General features: G+C 42.7%; 2 protein-coding genes across 2 annotated transcripts; both read left to right on the top strand.

The window, feature by feature from the left end:
* Positions 1-4,510: 4,510 nt before the first annotated feature.
* Positions 4,511-13,270, top strand: cops8 (COP9 signalosome subunit 8). Its single transcript, XM_079276395.1, has 7 exons — positions 4,511-4,625; positions 5,299-5,369; positions 5,779-5,827; positions 5,954-6,086; positions 10,867-10,974; positions 11,109-11,171; positions 11,897-13,270. The coding sequence occupies exons 1-7, from the start codon at positions 4,533-4,535 to the stop codon at positions 11,974-11,976; spliced, it is 597 nt and encodes a 198-aa protein (XP_079132521.1). The 5' UTR covers positions 4,511-4,532; the 3' UTR covers positions 11,977-13,270.
* Positions 7,460-9,020, top strand: trim63b (tripartite motif containing 63b). Its single transcript, XM_079276394.1, has one exon. It carries the CDS (start codon positions 7,594-7,596, stop codon positions 8,626-8,628), a length of 1,035 nt encoding a protein of 344 aa, XP_079132520.1. The 5' UTR covers positions 7,460-7,593; the 3' UTR covers positions 8,629-9,020.
* Positions 13,271-24,764: the final 11,494 nt, after the last annotated feature.

Raw genomic sequence — 24,764 nt, forward strand, 5'->3', positions numbered from 1 at the left:
ACACTTTTGGGCTGCCTCTCGCGTCTCTCCCCCCTCTTCCTCAACACGGCCTCCCTCAGCCCATGATTAACATGACATCATTGATTTGGTGCATGTGCTTCGAAAAGTACCTAACTTTTGTGTGTGTGTGTATGACGAAATCACCCCAACTTCCCTGTCTGGGCGCTTACTTAATCAAGCTCTGCGCGTGTCTGGGTGTTCAACATCTGTTGTACTTCCCCTTTTCCTACACTCACACATTTCTAACACAGATTAGTTATCATAATCACAGTTACAGTTGTTATAATCAGTTTACTTAGTACACATTTGCTTATAAAATGATTATTGATCTCATCCGTCATCATTATTGTGCTTTGTGTCTTTTCTTCTCAACCACCATTATTTCCCCATCCCTTGAAGCCAACACCCTGCTTACTTCCTCTTTCTCCGTACTTTCTACACAAAGACTGCACTATACTCAGATACACATATTATTGTTATTATCAGGTTTACATTTGTTAAATCACTCTATGTATTAAACATTCGTTATGTAACGATCATACACTTTATCTTTCGATTACACTTTAACTATTGATTTCTGAGTATATGCTTTATGCTTTTTATATCCTGACCTTACCCTGAACGTGTATGCATGTATCCAAGGCGGCTTTCTCTTTGAGCTCAACTCTTCTCGACAATAGCAGACAATATTGGAAGATATTCAATATATTCAGCACCTTTCAACATCAAGGCATTTCAAAATGAGACAAAACGTCATTCAGACAAGATATGAAAGAAAACTTTAAAGCTGCACTTGGTACATTTTATAAAAATAAGTTTTTGTCATATTTGCTTCAACTGTCACTATATCCTGACACTAGTACATGAGACAGGTACCCTGAGGTAAACATCTGGTTCCTCTGCCTCCTTTTAGTGCTCATTCTGGCATTTGCAGAGTCCACTGTGCCCGAAGGAAAACAACCAAATAAATAGGATTTAAAAAGGATAAAATAAAAAGATTAAAATTAGCTAAAAATGAATTAAACTGAATAAGCAGAATAAATATAATAGAAGGGAAAGACAAGATATGAAAATGTCAAGCCAGACTGAAAGATCTGAATGGTTTATAACATGGCAGCAGATCAGAAATAGATTTTGTCCCAAAACATGCACCTTCATTGCTGCATATTGTAAACCTAAAGAGGCATCAGTCAGATCTCTCACACACAGGAAGATCTAGGAACTTGTGAAAAACACAAAACTGAGCAATGCTGCTCACAAGTGGTCATTTTAGTCATTGCAGAATTATGAACTACCGGTACTCCACTCCAATTTCATTTACAATGGAGTCCCTCCTTCACCAGCGAGGATCGATGATAGAACATGTGTATGCATGAGGGGCCAGGGTTTATTCTAAATACCAGCAGTTTGCAAAGATGTCTTGTCACCTAAATCTGTCAGCTTTAGGTTCCTCAAGTCTAAATATTAGCTTTGCAGTGCCAAAGCTTTGTTGTGGTGGAAATAGCCAGGCAGTAGTTTTCAGTCATTTGGATTGAAGAAAGGTTGGAGAGAACGACTTGGAATTTTAGGGCCCAGGTTGTGTTTCACAGCAGGAGTGGAGACTGAACTCTTGGTTTACACATTCACAATCTAACACCTGACCAGCATGCATCTGGAGTTATCATGTTGGAGCTCTGATTCATATATGCTACAATACACACTACCTTTAAATTGAATATAAATAAATGATAGGCTATTTATTTTTGCATGTCAAACACTACATACAGTATGTCTGTGTATCACTGACCGTACTAATATGGTACAGTAGTTCTAAAGTCTACATGGACATGGAGAGGGACGCCGTGTTCTTTGGATGATATATATCAGACCAAGAAAAGACTGAAACTTGATTAAATGAGATGTATTATACCTGAATTTGCACAATTCTGGAATTAAATAAACAACCAATGAGCTGTTGGTGCACGAATCAGTTTTACATTAAAGGAGCCCCGATGTATTGTTTAGCACCTGCCAAGGATTGTATGGTCTCGGTTTGTTTTGTTAACCCAGAATGGTTATTAATGTATACATAATTCATATAATAAGCGGTGCTTATGGAAAGGCTGCTTGAGGAACTGATCCCAGAAAGAAAATCGGACAGCACAATACTTCACTATGTATCTGACAGCACAATACTTCACTATGTATCTGACAGCACAATACTTCACTATGTGGCCACTTTGAAAGATTAAAATGGCTGCAATGCTTCAGTCTGAGTATTGGGTTCATTATCAACGTGTTCTTATAGTTCAATTATTAATATTTTTGTACAATAAAGTGACATTTTATGTTCTCTGTATAAATATAAATATATATATATATATATTATGTACACATTGTTGTTCTACTTATGAGCTGCTGAGACTGTACCTTGAAGGCAATTCGCTGTCTGCTGATGTTTGGTCCTCACTTATTGACTGTCGTTTCTCATGATAATCAGCGGGGTTACTTTCATATTAGGTGATGAGATACTTGAGCATTAGCCAGCGTTTTTCCTCACAGCATCCTGGAAAAGTGACGGCAACGTTGAGTGAATGTGAACAACTATCGTTCGTGTCCTTTTGAAATCTTCGTCATTGTTTGTTCCTCTATCTGGGACAAAAAGATGAGGTGATGGGGGTCACGTCAGTTTGGCCAGCATGTCTACATTAGGCTGTAAAACTTAGAAAACATTTGATACTCCCACAATACCAAGTCAACAAAGTAAGCATTCTGCTGGTAACATAATGTGCATTATAATACAGTTACACAAGATGAATTTAAAGCCATTTTAACTGGGACATTGCAAATCATTTGTATGTATTGCTTTTACACCGACTGCGGAAATCTATTGTTCATTTTATTTGGTGAAGACATTTTCTAATTGAACATCTTTTCTATTGCTGCCCTTGGGGTTTAAATAAATTGTGAATCAAAACAATGGCTGACTGCGTGCACGAACTCCATCAAAGACAAAAACAAACATCTTAGTTGTGACCTGGGGGAAACAGTGCGACACAAGGCTTTGAATTGAAGCGTCGTAAAAGACATGTGAATGTCAAAGACGTCTCAAACAGCAGAACATTATTGTTGTATGTCTGAAAGTTTGTTTAATGGGCTGCTGCTGTCTTGGCCAGGAGACTCTTCTAAAGGAGACTTTTCATCTCAATTAGGCATTTCCTGGTTAAATGTATTTTAAATACAAAGAAAATAGAAAATTGGAAGAGACATTTGAAGTGAGTCTGCAGCGGACTTCAAAGTTTTGAAAAGTAAAATAAAACTCCCACATTTTCTTCCATTAAAATGGAATAAATGTATAGAAAATCTCGCTCCTAAAGCTGTCTATACCCAAAGCTTAAGAACAGCAGGAAGGATGAATGCACCCTCCGACAACAACAACAAGAAGAAACGGCAGAATAGTGGAAGTGCATTATAGTTCTGCCTGTGATCCCAAGCCATTTTTTACGAAGTGGAGGAAGAAATGTATGCAGTCAACAGCATCAAACGAAATGGAGATCAAAAAGGATTGGAATCCAGAAATCCCTGGCAAAGAGGATCATTAGTGAATTTAAGGAGAAAGGCGGTCTGTCTCAGCGCTGTGGAGTTCACTGAGACCAGACTGAATTCTTCAAAAATTGTTACTTATTCAAATAAAACAATGAGCTACATCACATTTTCTCTAAATCCCTGGTTAGAAATGACAAAAAATGAATCTAAATCTACAGCTTACTCTGAGAGGGACTGGACCCGCTCAGAGCAGAGTCCACAACATGATTCTCACTTAAGGTCCAGATCATTTCCTTTCTATCTGTTTTTCTCATTTTAACTTATCAGTCTCGTTGCGGGTATGATTTGATTGGAGAGGTTTGATAAGATGCAGTTGTGGTGATTTTCATATTTGTGGTAAAAGAAAAGGAGGGTTGTCACTGTTGTGATGGGGTTTATAGTAAGCACATTTGGTGACATCAACAAGGACCTTGGAGTTAAAATAGTCTTTATATGGAAATGTTTTGATTACGTCCAGTCAGACGTTTTTTTCTGCTCTCCTGCATCATGCTCACTGGAACAAGGTGAAACTTTGGGTTTGAAAACTCGATAAATGAATCAAGAATTTAAAAAAGGGTGAAAACAGAAGGAGAATAAAAACCCAACGGGTGGAGAAGCATTGTGCAATAAATATATTTGATGAATGCAGGCTTTATTTTATACAAAACGTCTAAATCAATCTCTGTAGGAGGATTTCTTTTTTCCTTCTACCTACATGTCTTTCTTCCTCTCCTCCTTTATTTCACATTTGTTTATTTGGTGGCCAGCCACGTCTGCTTGATTCATTTCATTACATTTTCATGGGATGTCACTGCAGTTGTGTTGCGTTGCACTGTGGTAATTGAGTCCAGGATTGATTTGAAATGCTGTTGGAGGAGATGTGTGGTTTGTGTTTCCTCCAGCTGAGGGCAGCAGCACCGCCGGCGTGCTGCTAATCTACTGCAGTTCTACAGCAGAAGAAGTTCCCGATGCAGCAGCTCGGCATCAACATGCCTACTGCTGTGATTATGGAGGAGAATTATGATAAATTATTAGAGCAGTGTGAAGCTCAAGAGCTCGAGGTAAGCACTGGATCGCAAAATTCATTCTGAGTTGTGCCAACGAGGCTTTATTGGAGGCTTGGTAGTAGTGATACGACAGTTAGCATTAGCTCATGACCAGCTTTGGCTAACGTTATGGCTAAGAAGCTAGTCTGTTGTCGTATTATACTTTCAGGCACTTGTGCATTAAAACGTACGCTACGAGTTAGCTCATCATTGAACATGTTAAATCAAAATTGAACAGCAACTGTTAGACTTAGCGATACTCTCTGATACTAGCAGGTAGCTAGTAGGTAATGTTAGCTCGGTAGCTAGCCTCAGATAGCGAGACTTTGTTGTGTTGGTGAACTAACGTTAGAGCTAATACTGCAGCACTGCTTTATTTAGGTTCCCATAACGTAAAAGCCATCGCTTGTTTCACTGTGTGGCGTCAGGTAACTTGGAACTGACCAATTACTTTGATACATTTAGCTAGAAACATTGTAAGTCAAGAGACCAATGCTGCAACGTTAGCACAAAGTAATAACACAACTGACTGGACGGTAAGTCTGAAGCTAACGTTACGTAGTTAATGTCTGTTAGGGAGTCGTCTTTGCCATATAACTTACATCACGGATTGTTTACAGTGTGTACAGCTTGTTTGCTGATATGTAGCGTCGGTCTTTAATATCATACCTGCATCTCTCGTCAACAGGCTCCAGGGGGCATTGCAACGCCTCAAGTGTACGCTCAGCTGCTGTCGCTCTATTTACTGCACAATGACCTGTAAGTCAACTCTGTGTCTTCAGGAGCTGGTGGGGGTTTCTCTCTTTCGTCACAGGTTGTTTATTAGGGGTGGGGGCATGGACTCATTTACCTTCAAATTGTTGACACACGCATTTCGCCTATTTGTTGTTCTTCTTCATAGAAATACAAAGCATCTTTAATGTCAAAAAGACTTGGTAAACCATTAGGATTCCCGGTTTCTTCCACAGCTTTCTGTGCTCTGACGTTTTGTCGCACATGAAGAGCACGTACGGCTTTACAAATAAATAAAAAGGAATGGATCTGTGTGTGGCAAACTACAGTAGGTAGCTGAAGAGTGTTCCGTTATCTCACAGCTAACTCTATTGTAGCATTGCTGCCTGCAGCTTGAGTCTGTGCATGGTCTAACTTGTTGCTGTGGCTCCAACAGGAATAACGGCAGGTATCTCTGGAAACGGATCCCACAAGCAATAAAATCGGTGAGCATGATAGAACATACGGCAACATTGCTGATCACAACTCCATGTCAGATGCTCAGCTGCTTCATCTTGCATATGCACCATATGACAACAGAAGTATTTGCCTTTTCCATTTGTTGCATACAGGCAAACCCAGAATTGACATATATTTGGGCCGTTGGCCAACACATTTGGCAGCGAGACTTTCCAGGCGTCTACACAACCATCGCAGCGTACCAATGGTCAGAGAATATCCTGCCGGTCATGGAGGCTCTTCGAGGTAAGATTTCATTTTGCTTTTAAGATGACTGAAACACTTCTAAGTTATATGCTTTACGCATTTGGCTCTGGGTAAACAGTTGGGAAATACCCTGCAGGGCAACTGGAGTGAATAAAATATGCATGATTTAGAATTAAAATCAACAGGGTTCACCAGCTGAAAACTGTTTTAGCTGTGATGCAACCCAGGGGAAATAACATGTTGTCACATTTTCATGTCCAGCAGTATGGCACATCGGCATTATGAAGGCTAGTTCAGGTTACAGCACAATACTCTGAATAAATTAATCTGTTTACGTCCGATAATCTCTCTTGATGACGCAGTTATTTCACACGTCAAATGCCCAATTTTGTCAAACATCCCCATCTGTAGCATGTGACGGTTCCCTTGTGCAAGAGTTTAAGAATAGCCTCCCCCTCATGTTTACGCTACTCCTTGTTGATCTGCCATGTATGCTGACGTGTGGTATGTCATAAGACACTCGGGTCACCATTGATAATAACTGCATGGTGCGGGGGGGGATTAAGATGTTGCAGTTTTAAACAAGGCAGCAAATCCTCCTATGGAGAAATTATTTATGTGATGAAGCAAGTAAATTGCTGTTAACTGTGAACCCTTTCTATTGACTGTGTAAAAGTAACATTTAGCAGTATATCTAAACAGCCACTGTATCACAAGCAACTGGTCCCAAGAGCTTATTGGTCATAAATGTTAGGCGTTAAAATATCACCAAATAGGCATCTCTAATAAGTCGAGCTGAAGGGCTGTCTTAGACACTTGAAAACCTCAGCATACATTTAACTAAACAAAACAAAGAAACAAGTACATATTAATATTAACCAGCAAATCTGTGATTTAATAAAGACATAATTAATCATCTAAGCCGTCAACTTTCTTTTTATTAACATCATTGGTTAATTAAAATTTAGACAATTATGTCAAATGTACATGCAAAACTGATGGAGATACTCCATTTCCAGTTGCAGACAAACCCCTTTTATATAGACTGCATGCTATGTAATGTCCAACAACTCAAAGGAGTTGAAATGGTCAAAACAACACGGGAGTGAGAGGCTGTTGACATCGACTTGTTTACCTATTAGGCCGGGGCTCCTCTGAGCCGGTCACGTGGAACCCGGTGGCCTCCGCTCAGTTCACCACTCTTGTCGCTGTTAGAAGGGAGACAGCGCTTACCAGGACGAGTGACACATGCAGCACTGAGTCGGAGGGGGCCATTTCTGTGAAAAGATCCCGAGACAGCAAGCAGGCAGGAATGTGCGCCCCGGTTGGTGGGAAGGGATCGGGTGTCGCCAGCTGTGAGTGGCCGGTATAAAGGCCGGAGCTGCCAGCTCTCAGTCAGAATAGATATCAGCATTCGTTACAGCACACACTAAGGACAAGTGCGCAGTCTGCCATTTATTTTGGTAACTTTTTGAAACAGTTTGGTTTTCTCGTGTTAAAATAACTAAACTTGCCGGTGTAAGTGTAGTTGGAGACTTCTCCCATTATGGACGTTCAGAGGACAGGGTCTATGGTTCGGCCCCCGAGCCCCATGGATAGCCTGGAGAAGCAGCTGAGCTGCCCCATCTGCCTGGACATGTTCACCAAGCCCGTGGTCATCCTGCCCTGCCAGCACAACCTGTGCCGTAGCTGTGCCAGCGACCTGTACGACTCCCGCAACCCGTACCGCTTCTCCGGCGGCGTCTTTCGCTGTCCTACCTGCCGCTTTGAGGTCGTGCTTGACCGCCATGGCGTGCACGGGCTCCAGCGAAACCTGCTGGTAGAAAACATTATCGACCTCTACAAGCAGCAGCAGGAAGGCAGCGGCGGCACAGAAACCACCCTGAAGCCGAAGGAATCCAAAGAGCCGATGTGCCAAGAGCACGAGGAGGAGAAAATCAACATCTACTGCATGACGTGTCAGGTACCCACCTGCTCCATGTGCAAAGTGTTCGGCCAGCACAAGGACTGTGAGGTGTCACCGTTAGCAAACGTTTACCAGGCCCAGAAGGGGGAACTGAGCAACGCCATCGACACCCTGGTGGCCGGCAACGGCCGCCTGCAGGCCCTGCTCAACCAGATGGAAGATGCCTGCCGAGCCGTCCAGGACAACGCTCAGCGCGCCAAGCAGGGGCTGGCCGAGCGCTTCGACCTGCTGTACGCCGTCCTGGAAGAGCGCAAGACCGTTCTGCTGGAGCAGATCGGCAAAGAGCAAGACGAGAAGGTGGCGGCTCTGCGGGCACTGGCCCAGCGTTACGGCGAGCGGCTGCAGACCAGTTCGGAGCTCACAGACACGGCCGTGAGGGCCCTGGAGCAGGGCGGCGCCGCTCAGTTTCTGCTGGCCTCCAAGGGCCTCATCACGCAGACCAAGGATGCAGCGAAAGGCTCGCTGGGGGAAGAGAGGCCGGAGCCAGGCTTCGAGAAAATGGACCACTTCACTTTGTCGACGGAGCACGTCGAGGCCGTCCTGGCAAAAATGGACTTCGGAGCTTGTGATGATGATGAGTTTGAGGACGCGGAAGAAGAGGAGGAAGAGGAATAATGAATATGGAAGTGGTTGTGGACTATAATGTAATATGTGCTTTCGAAGGTTTTCTGTGTTGATGGCAGGGTTTGACGTTGAAAGAAATACAAGGTTACAGTGGATGTTGGCTATAATGGCTTGCCCATACTTTCAGTGCAATATTTAATTTAAATGTCATATTCATACCATTTCTTAACTTGTTTTTATACTTTTGTACTTCTAAGCCAGTTCAATGGAGAAAATGACTTTGATAAATGTAACAATAGAACTTATGAAGATTGATTATTTCCCTCATATGTAGTTTGTGTTTCTCTCACTTTGTCCAAGTTTGTGTTGACTTGGTGATCAGCTGATCCGCCTGTAATCACCAGACCTGTCTCTAATGGAATGTGAAATAAAGCTGCATGAAGTTTAGCTCCCATTTGCTTTATTGGCCAACTAAAACATGAAGCTCAAGTTAAGGGAACATACAAAGGAAGACTCAGTATTATTTTGGTCCTATGGATTTTCGTTGGAGTGCTTCCATCCAACATGTTTCCCAGACTGCTGCTGCTCTTACTTGGCAATAGGCTGCATTTAAAAATAAAAGCCCTTGCCACGTCCTGTCTGCTTTGCCTTTGCTGGTGAAAAGTGGGGGGCTATTTTTAAGAGGTGAGAAACGATAGCGGCCCTGGAATAGCCTCTGGGGACCAACGGGACAGGTCCCGTTTCTGCTCCATAAAGCTCCCAGCCTCCCACTCATGGACGTCTTGCTCAGCAGCAAAGGCCGGTCCAGTTGCCACGCGGGTCATCGGCCAACGGTCAAGAGGCCGCAGTAAAAATACACGCGCGACCGGGTTACAAAAAGCCCCCGGAGGTGACCCGCTTGTCCTCCGTTCCTCTTCCAACACAAAGCCAGTCGAGTTTTATGATCTTTGACATGTGGTTCACTTTTAATAGATGGGAGTTTTATTCTGAGTGTGTGGGGGGGGGGGGGGGGGGCAGCAGCTGGGTCAGTTCCCTTTGAAGTGAGTCATCTGACGAGACACCGCAATGACAAAACAATAGTATTTTATCCACATTTCTCTGGAGCCCCACCATTAAAACAGTCACCAAAGTGTCTAAATAAAGACTGCACATATTACTCTACAGCCATATCTATGATTAAAAACATGACAAAATCAAACTAAAGTACCATCAAACACAATTGATGTCCAAGCACTGCCCTTTCTTTGGATAAGCACAATAACAGGGAGTACAGGAAGCCCCTTGGACAGCAGAATGGGGAAAGTGCTCTTCACAAAATCTCTGGCCTTCGACCCCCAGCTGTCTTCTCTCATCCCGCTTGTTATTGTTACTGCTGCTAGCTGCTGCAACAGACTGTTGGTGCACACACACACACCGTTGCTAGGCTATAAAAGACGAAAGGCCACAACCCTGAGGCATTACGTGATCGCTGCAGGAGCAGAGAATACATGCTGCTGTATGTTCTGTGAGGCTCTGCCACTCTGAAAAGTTATCTCCACAAACTACGGCTTCATGTCAAGTCTGGCAAGATAAATGTGTCTGCTCGAGCCAGAGCCTGTTGATAAAGGCTTCAGGGCTTCGTAGTGTTGAGCACAGCATACTGTAACGTTCTGGATTCCTCTCAAGCCTGCCTCATGAAACAGATCTATTTTTAAGTATTCTTGACCATAGAAAAATCCACTTTTACTATTTGTTTTAGCTCCTAAATTCACCATTATCTAGTCCAAGGTTACAGAACTACGAATGCACCGTTTGACTCAAAACAAACCCAGATGCTAGACGCCATTTAAAAGGCAGAAAACCCAGAGTTTTTGCTCTGTGTCGCGTCATTTTATTTCAATCCCGAACCAACTCCCGTCAGATGTTAAGTCGTGACCGTGTGCTTGTTTGGGGGTGAGCAGGAGGCCACGACATCAACTCAAACACACAGGATTACCAGAAGCAAACTTTAAGATGGGGAACATTTGCAAGAACGGGGAAAGTAGTAAAAACATGAGATCTGCACAAAACATCCTCGCCTGTGACTGCTAATGGTCCTAGCAGAGTACTGCCCCCGGCTTTAAACCCCCTTTGTGTCACTCTTGATTGTAATTCATGGTGTTTAACCCCCTTGTGTTGTTGCCTCACGAGAAACTCTTTTGAATACCATGTTCAACTTGTGTGCAGCTAAGTTGTTGTGGCACTGTAAAACATGTATGCAGTCCGTATGTACCCGTCTGCTGTTCACGTGGTTCACGCATTCCTTCACAGAGAGCACGCGGCAGCGAGCGTACAGTCTAGTGGCCCAGGCGTACACCTCCATCGCAGCAGAAGATTTCGCCGCCTTCGTGGGATACTCTGTGGAAGAGGCAGTGAAGGGTAGGATGCAGTTTGCACAACCTCCTCACAGGAAATGCTGTTGTGGAAACATAATTCAAGAGACGTTACAGTAATAAGAGCAGACGTTCGCTGATCGTCTTCATACGTTTCTTCTTTCCCGTCTTCGTCTTTAGGTGTGGTGACCCAGGGCTGGCAGGCAGACCCCGCTACCAGGATGGTGATGCCCAAAAAGCCCGGTAGGTGGCAGCATTGCTCTTTTAATCTGTACCTCGTCATCTGCACACTGTTATGTTACCCACACGTTTTGCTTCTCTTCTCCTATATTTTATCAGACACTCGTAAAACTGTTGAGAGCAGGAATTTAAGAGACATCTTCATCTCAATGACAAACAACGGTGACGTTTTTCCCCTTTTCCGAGAATCTCTTTGAAATGTTTGAAGTCTCCTCCGACGGGTTCCCCCATCCAATCCCTTACTTTTCTCCTCCTCCGCTCACTTATTTTGTCAAGTGATATATATTTTTTCCACCACATCATCGCCTGTCCTCAAGCTCAGACAGTCATGAATCTATCTCGCAAGATAAAGCTGCTGATTTACGCAAACGGTCGAGCCGCCGAAGCATCTGCCGCGCACATGTACGGCTCAATGCGCTTCCCTCACTCACCATTAATCCTCACGTCTGCCCCCCCCCCCCCACGCACCCTCCACAGCGCCATGGGGACTAAATAGCGGCTGGTAATTCTAGTTTGTAGAGTGGATCTCACACTCAGGAAGTCTTTCTGGTCGAGAGAGATGTAAAGTAGTAAAGTCTTGTAATGACGTAGGTGGTGTTGCGGTGGTTAACTCGAGACCTGTGACCTGCCGTCTGAGTCAGAACGCGTTGTAGATGTAAGAAGATGGATAGCACTTGGCTCAGCGAGGAATCCCCTCTGACTCAACCTCTCCTCCCCTCTCTCAACAGATCCTCCCCCCGTCTCACTGGTTCCAAACGAGCAGCAGTTGGCCAGACTCACCGACTACGTGGCTTTTCTTGAGAACTGATAACTCGCCATTCTTTTTTTTCTTTCTTTTTTTCCCCGCTGGCCTGGTACAGGGGAGGTGGAGTAGAGGTTTGGATAGACCTCCGGTCCCTCTCCCTGATAGAGACGTACCAAAAAACACACCCATCATCTCGCTCGACTGCTGCACGCTCTTCTCCGAGACCTGTTTATTTATGACTCGTCTCGCTCCCCCTGTGAATTCAAATGTTGAAAATGTCAGAATACAATGTTGTATTACATCCCAGACCTTTACAATAGAAATATACAAGCTGGTCTGTTTTAGCACTTGGAGGTTGCAAACTAATTTTGTCAGGAAGTCTTCAGACCTCATATTTTGAAGTTTATGTTTGGTGAATAAATATTTAGCTGTTTCTAATTTAGTGTTTTTCATTTTGTATCCACTCGTATCAGGTTGGTCTTCACGGAGAGCAGACTGGGCTCAATCAAGGATGTGGAACATTTCATTACGTCTGCCGCTTACCGCCGTCACGTGAAAATAAGTTTCCCATTTTCCATGGCCTGGCATCAACTATTCACGTACAGAAGGAAGTACGTTAATGCCGTGGTCGTCGCCGCATTAGACCAGCAGTTAAATCGACATGCAAATAATCTGATCAAAGCTGTTTTGGTTTGTCCATATGTGTTCCTCAAATGGTATGAATTACACAAACCTCTCAGTCCTCCAACTTTCAGATCCGTTGCCTGGCTGAACCCACCAGGTTGCATCACTGACATGCGAAGCAGCGTTACTGTCAGTGCGGAGATTTCAAATCATCACTTCTTCAGAGTAGGCCAATTATTACAAGTTATTGTTAAATAGTACCATTAAAATAAATGCTCCCTTTGTCTACTAAAGCTTGCATCTTGCAGTGATGGACGCTTTGCTTTGTTGAAGCACATCTGGCTGCCGTCTGTTCATCAATGCCACGAAGTGAATGTCTGCTGCTGTTTTTTTTTTTTTTAATGTTTTTTGTACTTATTTACTTTGTCCTTAATGGACCTACACTAGCTTGAAGTGGCCGACATTTGACGTGATTTAGTGTGAAATTGTGTACATCAGAGCCATTCCTCCCTTGTGTGTGGTGGCGAGGAACTCGCTGGTTTCATGGCAGGGTTTGCTTTGCTTTTGAAATTGACTCCTGGTTTCTTCCTCGCTGGAATTGTTTAAGTCTATTTTAGTAACAGCTGGCGCTTTAACTTCCTATTGCTGTTTGCTGTTTTTTAATGATCGTTGAACGTGGCCTATTGGCAATATCAGTGATGAAGTGGAGGCTTCTTACTGGTTCAGACTGACCTCGCCTATATATAGACAGGTTTGTGTATTTGCTGTGGAAACGCGTGTCGACTCGTCCACGTCCAGGCATGTGATGAAGCAGCTCATGACAGCTCAGCGTGCCAGAGTCAGTCAGCACAAGTCTGAGCGAGAGACGCTATCGGACCCTCGTCGTTCTCCTGCGTCCGTCACGGCGGTACTACATCTGCACAGCGATGCTCATGCAGCCACACACGTGTGTTGGACCGGCGACACGGTGTGAAGCTCAATGTTACATGTGTTGAGATGGATAACCTCAATGAGTCTTCACAGTAGTAATTACAAGAACATATGTTGTAATCCTGTTATAACATCTCAAAGTTGCAGATGTCTTGAAATATAGTGAGAATATGTGTTTTACGAGGAGAAAGGCTCTTATTGATTTCTAAATACAGATAGGGGTGTGGTTCAATGAAATGTCAAACTGGCTTGCCATAGTGCGTGCGTGCGTGTGTGTGTGTGTGTGTGTGTGTGTGTGTGTGTGTGTGTGTGTGTGTGTGTGTGTGTGTGTGTGTGTGTGTGTGTGTGTGTGTGTGTGTGTGTGTGTGTGTGTGTGTGTGTGTGTGTGTGTGTGTGCGCGCATGGCTGGGCGTATGTGTATTAATAGTACTGTGCTTTGGATCCAAGCATTCCTCAGCACTTTAAATGCTGTGAATTAAATGTTTTGTTCAAACTTTTATGGACACTGACTAGTAACGTCAGAGAACACGGGACATCTTTGAGGCAACCGATGAGCGAATTAGAAAAAGCTGAGATTAAGTCCTGCATTTGGATCCTAGATCAGTCTTTACTACACAGTTGTGGTGCTCTTTCAAACCCTTTCAGACCGTTAATGCTGAGCAAGTTGATGCGTGTGGATGAAACAGTTTTACAGGTTCATACGATAAATAAAATATCTAGGGTTACATTAGAATGTAAAGAAGCTACATTGTATTAGAATGTAAAGAAGCTACATTGTATTAGAATGTAGCTTCTTTACATTCTATTAGAATGTAAAGAAGTTACATTGTATTAGAATGTACTTTGTTTGAACTTTGTGTAAATTTTTATTCAAAGCAGTAAAAGCTCTCACATCCACAGAGAAAATGTTTCCATGTGGGACGGTGAGTCATGAGTATGAGACCAAGAGGATGTGGGAGACTGAGCGGAGGTCGTGACAAGAAAAGAGAGGGATCAGAGAGGAGGAGGAGGACAGATGGTGCGAGGGGCCGGTATAGGCGCCAAAGCGAGAGAAGTGGTGGGAGGGAAAGTTCAGGCATTGCAGCAAGAGAGCCAAGTGGACAAATCTCTGCTGCAAGGCAAGTTTATTTGTATAGCACATTTCAACAACAAGGTAATTCAAAGTGCTTCACATAAAACCATTAAAAGCATCAAAACATAAGGCAAAAAAAGGAGATTTAAAAACAATTCAGAACATTCATTAAAACATTAAAAAACAGTGCAAGAAATAAAATGCAGAAATGCAGGAAATTGATTAATATATGAATTGAATGTGGTTCAATTAAAGGCAGCAGCAAACAGAAAAGTCTTCAGTCTTGATTTAAATGAGCTGAGGGTCTCAGCAGACCTGCAGCTTTCTGGGACTTTGTTCCAGATATGTGGAGCAGAAAAACTGAACGCTGCTTCTCCATGTTTAGTTCTGACTCTGGGAACAGAAAGTAGACCGGTCCCAGACGACCTGAGGGGTCGGGATGGTTCATAAGGTAGCAGCAGATCAGAGATGTATTTTGGCCCTCAACCATTCAGTGCTTTGTAAACCAACAGCAGGATTTTAAAGTCAATTCTTTGTTGGACAGGAAGGCAGTGCAAAGACCTCAGAACTGGAGTGATGTGATCCACCCTCCTGGTCTTAGTGAGCACTCGAGCTGCAGCGTTCTGAATCAGCTGCAGCTTTCTGACGGACTTTTTACAGAGACCTGTAAACACACCGTTACAGTAGTCCAGTCTGCTGAAGATAAATGCGTGGACAAGTTTTTCCAAATCCTGTTGAGACATAAGTCCTCTAATCCTTGATATATTCTTCAGGTGATAGTAGGCTGATTTTGTAATTGTCTTGATATGGCTGTTCGGGTTGAGGTCTGAATCCATAACTACACCTAGATTTCTGGCTTGGTTTGTGGGTTTTAACATCAGTGACTGAAGCTGAGCGGTGATTTTCAATTATTCGTCCTTGGTACCGAAAACAATTACTTCTGTTTTATCTTTGTTTAATTGAAGAACATTCTGGCACATCCAGTTGTTGATTTGTTCAATGCAGTTCCCCAGCCCTTGTATGGGATTATAGTCCCCTGGTGACATAGTTATGTCGATTTGTGTGTCGTCTGCATAATTACACACTTTGTTGTTTTCCATAATCTGAGCTAGTGGAATCATGTAGATGTTGAACAGAAGAGGCCCCAGTATTGAACCTTGGGGAACACCACATGTCATTTTAGTCAGCTCCGATGTGTAATGAGCCACAGACAAAGTATTCTCGGCCCTTCAAGTAGGATTCAAACCAGTTAAGTGCTGTGCCAGAGAGTCCCACCCAGATTTTTAGTCTTTCTAGGAGTATGGCATGGTCGACCGTGTCGAATGCAGCACTGAGATCTAGTAAGACTTATGCTGCGTTCATACCGGTCGCGTTGATTTTTTGACGCGCGTCGAGATTACATACAAAGTCTATGCACAGACGCGATGAGACTGGCGCGCCGCGATTTTGCGATGGCGCGTTGGACGCGTTATTGCACTGCGGTGGACGCGTTGGACGCCGCAAAATCGCCAACGCGCGAGTTGAAATTTTTCAAATTCAGCGACATAATCGCGTGACGCTGTGGCGCGATAGCCTATCAGCGTTGAGTTGCTCCCCCTGTCATCACTGGCTTTCTGCCGTTGTTGAATCAGGAAATAAATCCTGTAGCCGTCTGTGTTCACCCAGAGCTCTACGATACCTCATATCAATAGAGACCGGACCAAACTATGCGTATACATGTGTGTGTGTGTGTGTAAACCATACGGTACAAACAATGAATAGACGCTGCCGTATTTACGTCTATGTGACGTTATTGAGTGCTGGTGAAGCTGCTACGATGTTAGCATAGCCTAGCACCGATCCATCAGAGCTCCATTGAGAAGACAAGTAACCTACAAATCGGCGGCATCATTACGTAGTTATTTCGGAGTCCCTTTTTGTCGGAGAAGACAAGTACAAATCGGCATCATTACGTAGTTATTCCGGAGTCCCTTTTTGTCGGAGAAGACAAGTACAAATCGGCATCATTACGTAGTTATTTCGGAGTCCCTTTTTGTCGGTTTATTGCCGTTGAATCACAGCCAAATCAGTTTATTTAGTGTTCACACAGCTGTAGTAAACAGCGACCGGTGGCTTGCTAGACACAGTGAATACAGCTCGATACAATCCACGGAGCTCCTCTGAACAATATTATGAACCAGACATGACGGCGTTTGGCATTCCGATGTTTGAGGGACTTCCACAACACGTACAAAGCAGCAATTGTCCTTATTCCTTTCACGGTTGACAGCGGAAATAAATGGCGGCCAGGTGAACGGCTTCCAGGACGATAAACCACGCCCCCTCTCCGGCGCTACGAGATTTTGCGCCGTTTGGTGTGAACACGACCGGCGGCGCGTTGGACGCGATTGTGCAGTGCGTTGGACGCTTTTTTGCAGTGCGTCAAAAAATCAACGCGACCGGTGTGAACGCAGCATAAGACTGAACTTCTGCCATTGTCTATGTTTAAGTGGATGTCGTTGAAAACCTTAACAAGAGCAGTTTCAGTACTGTGGTGCTGTCGAAAGCCTGACTGGAAAACATCAAAGCAGTTATTTACGGTCAGGAAGTTGGTCAGCTGTTGGAAAACCGCTTTTCAATTATTTTACTCAAAAATGGGAGGTTTGATATTGGCCTATAATTTTTCATCGTTGCGGAGTCTAAAGTAACCTTCTTTAGGAGTGGTTTAAGTGGTCTGCAACGAGACGAAGCTGGAGACTGGTGTTTGGATTTGAACAGATTGCGGCAGGGCTACATTAAAATGATCTGTGTTGAAAATCGTGTAAACAAACTGGAAATGCATGGATCTGTGGCAGCTTTTCAACATTTAGACGGTTTGTGTCATAACAAGCCACATCCACATTCTGCATCCTTGTGGAGTCATAAATCAGTTATGTTTACACTGGTCTAGCATGAAAATTGAAAAAAAAGTGCTTATATTTGTCATATATACACACAATAAAGCCCCTGAAGACTCTAAATTCCTGCAGTAGTCAGACCAACAAGTCCTGCATCCTCGAACCAGCTCATGAGAACCAACGGAACGTTAAAGTCCATTCTCACGGACTCGAGCAGCTTCTCGATGCAGCTGTTTTCCGAGCCATGTGACCTCAGCCAGAGTTCACAGCTAATGTGCACAGGTCCTCACATCTCTCATCCAGGAGATTTCCTAATCCACTATTAAAAGTCAAGATATCCAGCAGGACTTGACTTGGCTTAAACTGTCCCGCTGCCAGCCAGAACTGAATGGGTCCGTTTGTGAGTCCACCATGTGCCTTTCATTCATGTCCTGCTCCTGGGGCCGCCACCTTCAGACTTGGTGTAGTTGCAGAGGAAATGAAGTGAAGTGAAGAAAATGAAGAAAATGAAACCGATCACTGGCAAAACACAACTATGTTTTCATTTCACTCGGCTTCAAAGTCTGCTAAAATATAAATTTCCTCTTGACGCCAGAAGAAATCTTTTTTTTTTTTTTCACGTTTTGTTAAATATGTCTGCTTTAGTGTTGTTGGAAAGCATCAGGCTGAGAGAAGGACATGGTGAAGAGGACGCAACAGGAATGGCTCTTGCAGCATATAAATCTCAGCCAGCTGGAATATACACATCGTTCTTCGCCAACGTCTTTCAGTCTTTCAGCCATGATCCCTTAAATGAAAGACATTTGTCTTTTTGTTTTGGTTTTGATTTTATTTCTCATACATAATGTTTGCTCTCATACCGGGACAAAGATTAGACATCACAAAAAACTAGGGGAAAAGTCTGGCAATATCTATATGTGTGTTATTGTCAACACATCCCAATAAAACACTAAATCCCCACTGACCTCTCCCTCTAGAAAGTATTGTAGATCTTGTTTTGTAACGTAATGTCGTACCGACAGAAGTAGGTCCGAGCAACACGAAATAGCACAGAACCAAGAGATTGCATTTGGTGACTATTTCACAAATTGCCGGGAGACTGTGCTGCTGCACCATAAAGCTCCACTTTTGTCTAAAAACTGTTAAACGCACAGTGACTCCCAATGTTGCACTGGGTGACACGTTCCTTCATTACTACTGTAGTTTATTTTGACTCGATCTGTACACACTTTCTCTAAATGCCACAAATACTCACTAGAACACAGAATGTGTAAATAAAATAAAACAAACAGCTGTTTTAGGAAAATAACTTTTTTACCCTCGCTGATTGCGTGGCTGTAAGCTTGGCAATGTCGGTCATTTGATCAGTTCGGTCCAGACTGAAATATCTAAAGTATTGGATGGATTGCTAGATGGAATTCATGCAATCCTCTCCTCGGGTACATTTGCGATACTTTGGTTAATGACCACAAATCTGCAAACATTACAACCCGTTCTCACTTCCAATGACTCCAATATGAACACACCCACATGCTTTTAATGGGATAGTCTGCTGCAGGCAGGTGGGAGCCGTGGTGGATGGGACAAACAAACAGGACTTTTGTTCAGGAGACTGCTGTTCGTGTCCTGATGCGATATTAAGCGTTAGACTCGTTTGTCAAGTTAACGCCAACCATGCTTTTTTCCTAAACCTGACGAAGTAGTTTTGTTGCCTAAATGTAACTTCCTGTGAAGACGGAAGTTCATTTTGATAAGACACTATACATGGAAGGAGTGTATATTGACACACCCTCCCCTGATGCGTCCAACATTGATTGCTAGGGGTGTGTAGTGGGTCACAGTTTGAAGCTAACCTGTGGTATTTGACGCATGGTGGTGAGAAAGTGTTGGATATTCCCATCAGCTGTACTTTGTGTTCAGTGCTGATTAGCAAATTTTAGCGAATAACACCAGCCTTATTCGGCTATCAGAAGAAGCAACCTTCTTAAAGGTTCATCACTATATATACACGGTATATAAAGTCACCATCGAGCACAGTGAGCTTGTCTCCCTAAAGGATCAATCCAAACATCTCATTGTGGTTTGCAGCGAGCCACGGACTCCCTGTCCCATGTTATTATATTTCCTCTGAATATTTGAAGGTATGAGTCACATACCGTCACATATCACCAACCAAATTAACCCTTTGCATTGTTGTCACACAGGAACGTATCTTTGATGGAAGAGCATCTTCTTCCCAAGGTCTTTCTACTCTATCTCCCTTCTCCTCTTTGTTGGAAAACATAGAACCTTCGAGGTTGTGCCAGTTCCTTAATTCTGAGGTTAAAGAGCTTTTTTTTTTAGCTTTTCCTGCTCAACAGAATCCAACATGAGGCGCACAAATCTAACTTCCGCCTGCAGGAAATGGACTCCAGTGCAATTATCCTAATCGGTGTGCCCCTTCAGTATGTTATTTGCTTCTGGGCATGTGGAGAGAAAATGTTCTTCACTGTATTTTTCACATGACGTTCAGTTTGCTCATCGTAGTTAGGAGCACACCTGGGACTCTGGGAGGTTCTAAAGTCTTAGAGTACAACACTGACGATGTCATCGCTGCCTGGGTTTCGAGACTACCAAATTATTTTCAAAGTGAAGCCAATACGGAAGGGTCTTAAAACTTGCATGGGGGCAACTCCTCTGGTAAAATAAGTGAGTCTGTGAGAAAATGACTCTACTTCTAACCTGATTTATTGCCTCAGTAAACATACATCGTAAGCATATACATCTTAGAATTATATTCCCATGTCTGAGTGTAAGAGGCACAGCTGCGTGTATAATAATGTTAAACTTAGAGAATGTGCTTTGGTGACAGTTTGTTTGAATCACATCTACAAACATTCTGCTGGAACAGATTTTAAGAATATGTGACAGGATGAAAAAGATAAAGTGAACAAAGTGGTCTGAGAAGGCGATGAGCTGGTATATGTGTAGACTGTGACTTTACACAGCAAAAGAGATTGGTCGATTCCCCCCGACGAGGTCCTGCTCTTCAGAAGACGACAAAGCTAAATGCTGCAGTTAAGAGAAGACACAACTAAATCGAGTTGTTTCCTTTTAATTGAGTTGTTATTGGTTTCATTGGTAAAAATGTCGATGCTGTATTTAAGATCCATCACAGGCTGATTACAGGACAAGTCTTTGAACAACACATTGATTAATTGGTTAATCTAATACAAACTTCTTCCCCCACATTAAAGCAAGTCAGATGTTCATGAAAATATTCTGACATATTTGGTTGTTGGGTGATTTGGTTGTATGTGTACAGATTGTAAAGCCCTCTGAGGAGAATTTGTGATTTGTGACTCAGCACAGTACAATACATCATGTATTTACATTATGACAACTGATCAGCAGTTTCAAACCCCCATTGACACGTCCAGTCATCCCCTTCCTCTTCTGAGCCTTGTCACACAAAGACATCTGTCCTTTATGACCCTTGCTTATCTCTGGGACTCTTCACACTGTTGTGGCAAAATGACGAGAAGAGACGGCGAACTGGAGTTTGCAACCAGCGGGTAGTGTTTTAATAAGATCAAGCCAACATCAACCAGTTCAGTATATTGAAACGACTCCCCTGTACTGCTTTTCACAGATCACTCTTATAGTCAAAATTCACGCCTCTTTTGCTGTGCTCACCTCTCAAGAATGTTGTTTGATTGGTGCCCCTGTGTCTGCTCCTAATCTCTTCTTAAGAATGTTGTTTGATTGGTGCCCCTGTGTCTGCTCCTAATCTCTTCTTAAGAATGTTGTTTGGTTGGTGCCCCTGTGTCTGCTCCTAATCTCTTCTTAAGAATGTTGTTTGGTTGGTGCCCCTGTGTCTGCTCCTAATCTCTTCTTAAGAATGTTGTTTGGTTGGTGCCCCCGTGTCTGCTCCTAATCTCTTATTAAGAATGTTGTTTGGTTGGTGCCCCTGTGTCTGCTCCTAATCTCTTTTTAAGAATGTTGTTTGATTGGTGCCCCCGTGTCTGCTCCTAATCTCTTCTTAAGAATGTTGTTTGGTTGGTGCCCCTGTGTCTGCTCCTAATCTCTTCTTAAGAATGTTGTTTGGTTGGTGCCCCCGTGTCTGCTCCTAATCTCTTTTTAAGAATGTTGTTTGGTTGGTGCCCCTGTGTCTGCTCCTAATCTCTTCTTAAGAATGTTGTTTGGTACCAGAATATGTGTTACATATTAACTGTTTACTTGTGATATGAGGTTTTACGTCTCAAATGATTCTGGATATTTTGACATAAGAGGAACACTCGTGTTTACTGCAATCATGGAAGTTAAGATTGTAACAACAGTTGGATTCACAAGTGATATGATGGTTTTCTTCAACAACACCTAAACATTTGGTTAAGCACACCCCCGTCCAGTCACTTCCTCTTATGGAAGCAAAGGCAGAGACACCCCATATGGTCTTGTTACCATTTAGCCAGATACACAATCATATGTCACATATATGGTGTTGTTAGTGAGTAAGGCACATAAGCTAAGTCACATTAGAAATGTACTAGCATCACACTACATAGGTCTGACATCACTTGAGGATATTTATCAGACTGCACACTTTTCACATCTGCAGTCTTCCTCCCCAACACCTATAAACAGAGTGAGGAGTGTTAATTCGATGGAGTTCCCCTTTAAACTTCTGCCACTTTGTGTCCTGGCTACTCATTAAAGTCAGTTACAGACAAAGGAGAAACTCACCGGCAATGAATACAGAGTTCACCAAGCATGAACCAAATAAACACTAAACACTCACAACATAGGTAAGCCTCCTGTTTCATTTGCTTTAGGAAATTAAATATAGACACAAATCTGGACTGCATTAGAAAACAAGTCAATAAAAGAACTTCCAGAAGATCTGTGGACATGTGACTTTACACCGGTTGGCAAATCTGGCATTAATATTGTTAACACAGACGGATCTGCTCAAAAGAAAGCTGTTATTGTTCTCTGTTCTGTCTGTGCCAAACATGATTGTTTCAATTTGTGAACAATACAACACGGGGTAAGTGAGCAACTTGTCATTGTAGTCTAATTTGAAGCCAATAGCTGAGGCACAAGCATCATAGCTGCACTGTACCTTTCAATGAAATGGTGATTAGCTCTACTGCTGAAAGTATTGCTAGTATAATAGGCTATGCAGACTGGGACAATATCACAGCAATAATGTGACTTGTTATCAGCATTCCCTCCTGTTTTCTTTATCGTGAATTCATCTTTCGACCGAATTCTAATCGAATTAACTATTCTGAGAACACTTCACTCCGCAGACTCAGGATGGAAAGAATGTTTTCCTGTCAGTGGGTCGTTTTACTACGCTTCTGACTCATCTGACTGCCACAGCATGCAATGGAAAACGGGAAAATAGGTTTCCAATAGGTTTTCAATTTGATTGTTTTGTTTTTTTAATTATTAATTATTATCATACCAATTTAGGGTGTCAAAATCCACCATGTTTATTTGTATTCATAAGGTACAAGTGTGCATTATGAACCTCTCTATAGGTACTCAGGAACCAGAGTACAGGAAATATGACCTCATGTGAACACCAGTATGTGATTGCTTAACTTCTCATTCTAAAACCATTAATATGCATAATGCAGTTATGACAGGTGTGTCCACATGCGTTGTTTAACAGGAGATACCGCAAGATAAAGTAATTTGTATTACTGTTTTTGATATGATTTTTAAATAAAGGAACAAATTAAATTCTCCACAATATTTATCATCATATTTTTTAAATGGAACATATGGTGGAAGATGCATTGTAATTTCTGGTAACCCTTGTTTGTTTGTTTTGTAAAATCTGATCTAGTGTTCAGAAACTATAATGATGGTAATAATGTTAACACAAATAAGACCCAAGTTGTTATAAATTAGAATTATCCTTAAAAAAAGGAAACACTTCAGACATGCAAAACAAGAAGCTTTTAAGTATCTACACAGATGTATGAGGTCACCGTCACAATGCCAACACTGGATTACACAAACATACCCTAATAAGCAGTAAAAGACTAAATTGGCAAACACTGCTGAGTCTGCTGATCAACAGCATAATGTAGTGCTTTGTTGTCCATCGAGCAAGCTCACATACAGTATGAAGGATGTCGGAGGGAAAACATCTGTCGGCCTCGAGAGAATCTGAAGAATGTGGTCAGGAAAGACTCCTCTCATCCGCATGAGGTTTTAATCTCACCCTCTCCCTCTCGGGATCCAGATGGTTTCTTCCTGTGATGCTACTGTTACCTTAACTGGAGGTCAAGGGCCTCGAGGAGTCACACAGTCTCCGTGAATGAGCTGGAATCTGTCGTCTGCGCTGAGTGGTTTTCAGACCTGTTCGTGGGTTGTGAGCGGTTTTGGAATTGTCAATAGACTGATTTCGCTGTTAACATTAACGGGCCAATTGTGTGTTTCTGGTTTTAATGTGCATGTATGTGTTTGCTTTAAAACCACTCACTAAGAACAGAGCTGCGTACAGACGATAGGACATGTAATCAGTTCTGCTCTGTGTTTAACGTTGGAAACCTCAATGGAGACTAAACTACATGCAGATGATTTAACCAAACTAATAGAATGTGAACGTAGAACTCATTTGTGGAAAGAGAATGGTACTTCATAAAAGTTGAGTTAATGTCTAAAATTGTTTCATGGAGCATAAACACAAGGGCAGTTTGCAATAGTGCTCACCATAAACCAACATCAATAACCACAGTCAGTAACAATAATCAGTAAAACACATATCAAAATTCTCCCATTTTCCTTTAGCTGAGAACAAACGGCTGAGTTATTTATCAGAGCTTCCCAAAACGCATGTCAGTACCATGTGAACGTGCTGTTCAGCTCCCAGCCCGTCCTCGCTTCAGCAACTTTTTGCAGCACTGCTTTGTATTCTGGAGTTTGAGTTACTACTGCTGCTGCTTGAAGAGTCCATCACAACTATGAGTCGATGTTTGGGTGGCGTGTGAACCGAAGAGTGTGGACCACAGCTCGTCCTCATTTTCCTTTCATTTCTACGGTTCCTCCCTGGTGTGTACAGGCTTCTGTGTGAGTGTTTGCTAAGGCAACGTAAAGCATAACTGTTCCATTTATTTTCCTATTCTTTGAAAGGAAACAGGCAAATACTTTAATCGTATGAGATTACATATAGTCCTATACTTACCTCTACAGTACGTCTGCTCTGGTTCACAAGATCATTTAAAATGTCAACTGACGGATACACACTTCTTTGGTTGATGGTTGGTTTTGTGATCTATGAGAACCATGCAGATCATGCTGTCCCTGCTTTCACCACAAAATCAGAACGTTTTTGAGGAAACAAAGTTCCG

This window comes from Melanostigma gelatinosum (genome assembly GCF_949748355.1).
Source record: "Melanostigma gelatinosum genome assembly, chromosome: 10".
Lineage (NCBI taxonomy): Eukaryota > Metazoa > Chordata > Actinopteri > Perciformes > Zoarcidae > Melanostigma > Melanostigma gelatinosum.

Coding starts and splice junctions, on each gene's coding strand:
- cops8 (XM_079276395.1), top strand. CDS start 4,533: ATGCAGCAGCTCGGCATCAACATGCCTACTGCTGTGATTATGGAGGAG. Junction 6,087..10,866: donor GGTCATGGAGGCTCTTCGAG/GTAAGATTTCAT, acceptor ATTCCTTCACAG/AGAGCACGCGGCAGCGAGCG. Junction 11,172..11,896: donor GGTGATGCCCAAAAAGCCCG/GTAGGTGGCAGC, acceptor CTCTCTCAACAG/ATCCTCCCCCCGTCTCACTG.
- trim63b (XM_079276394.1), top strand. CDS start 7,594: ATGGACGTTCAGAGGACAGGGTCTATGGTTCGGCCCCCGAGCCCCATG.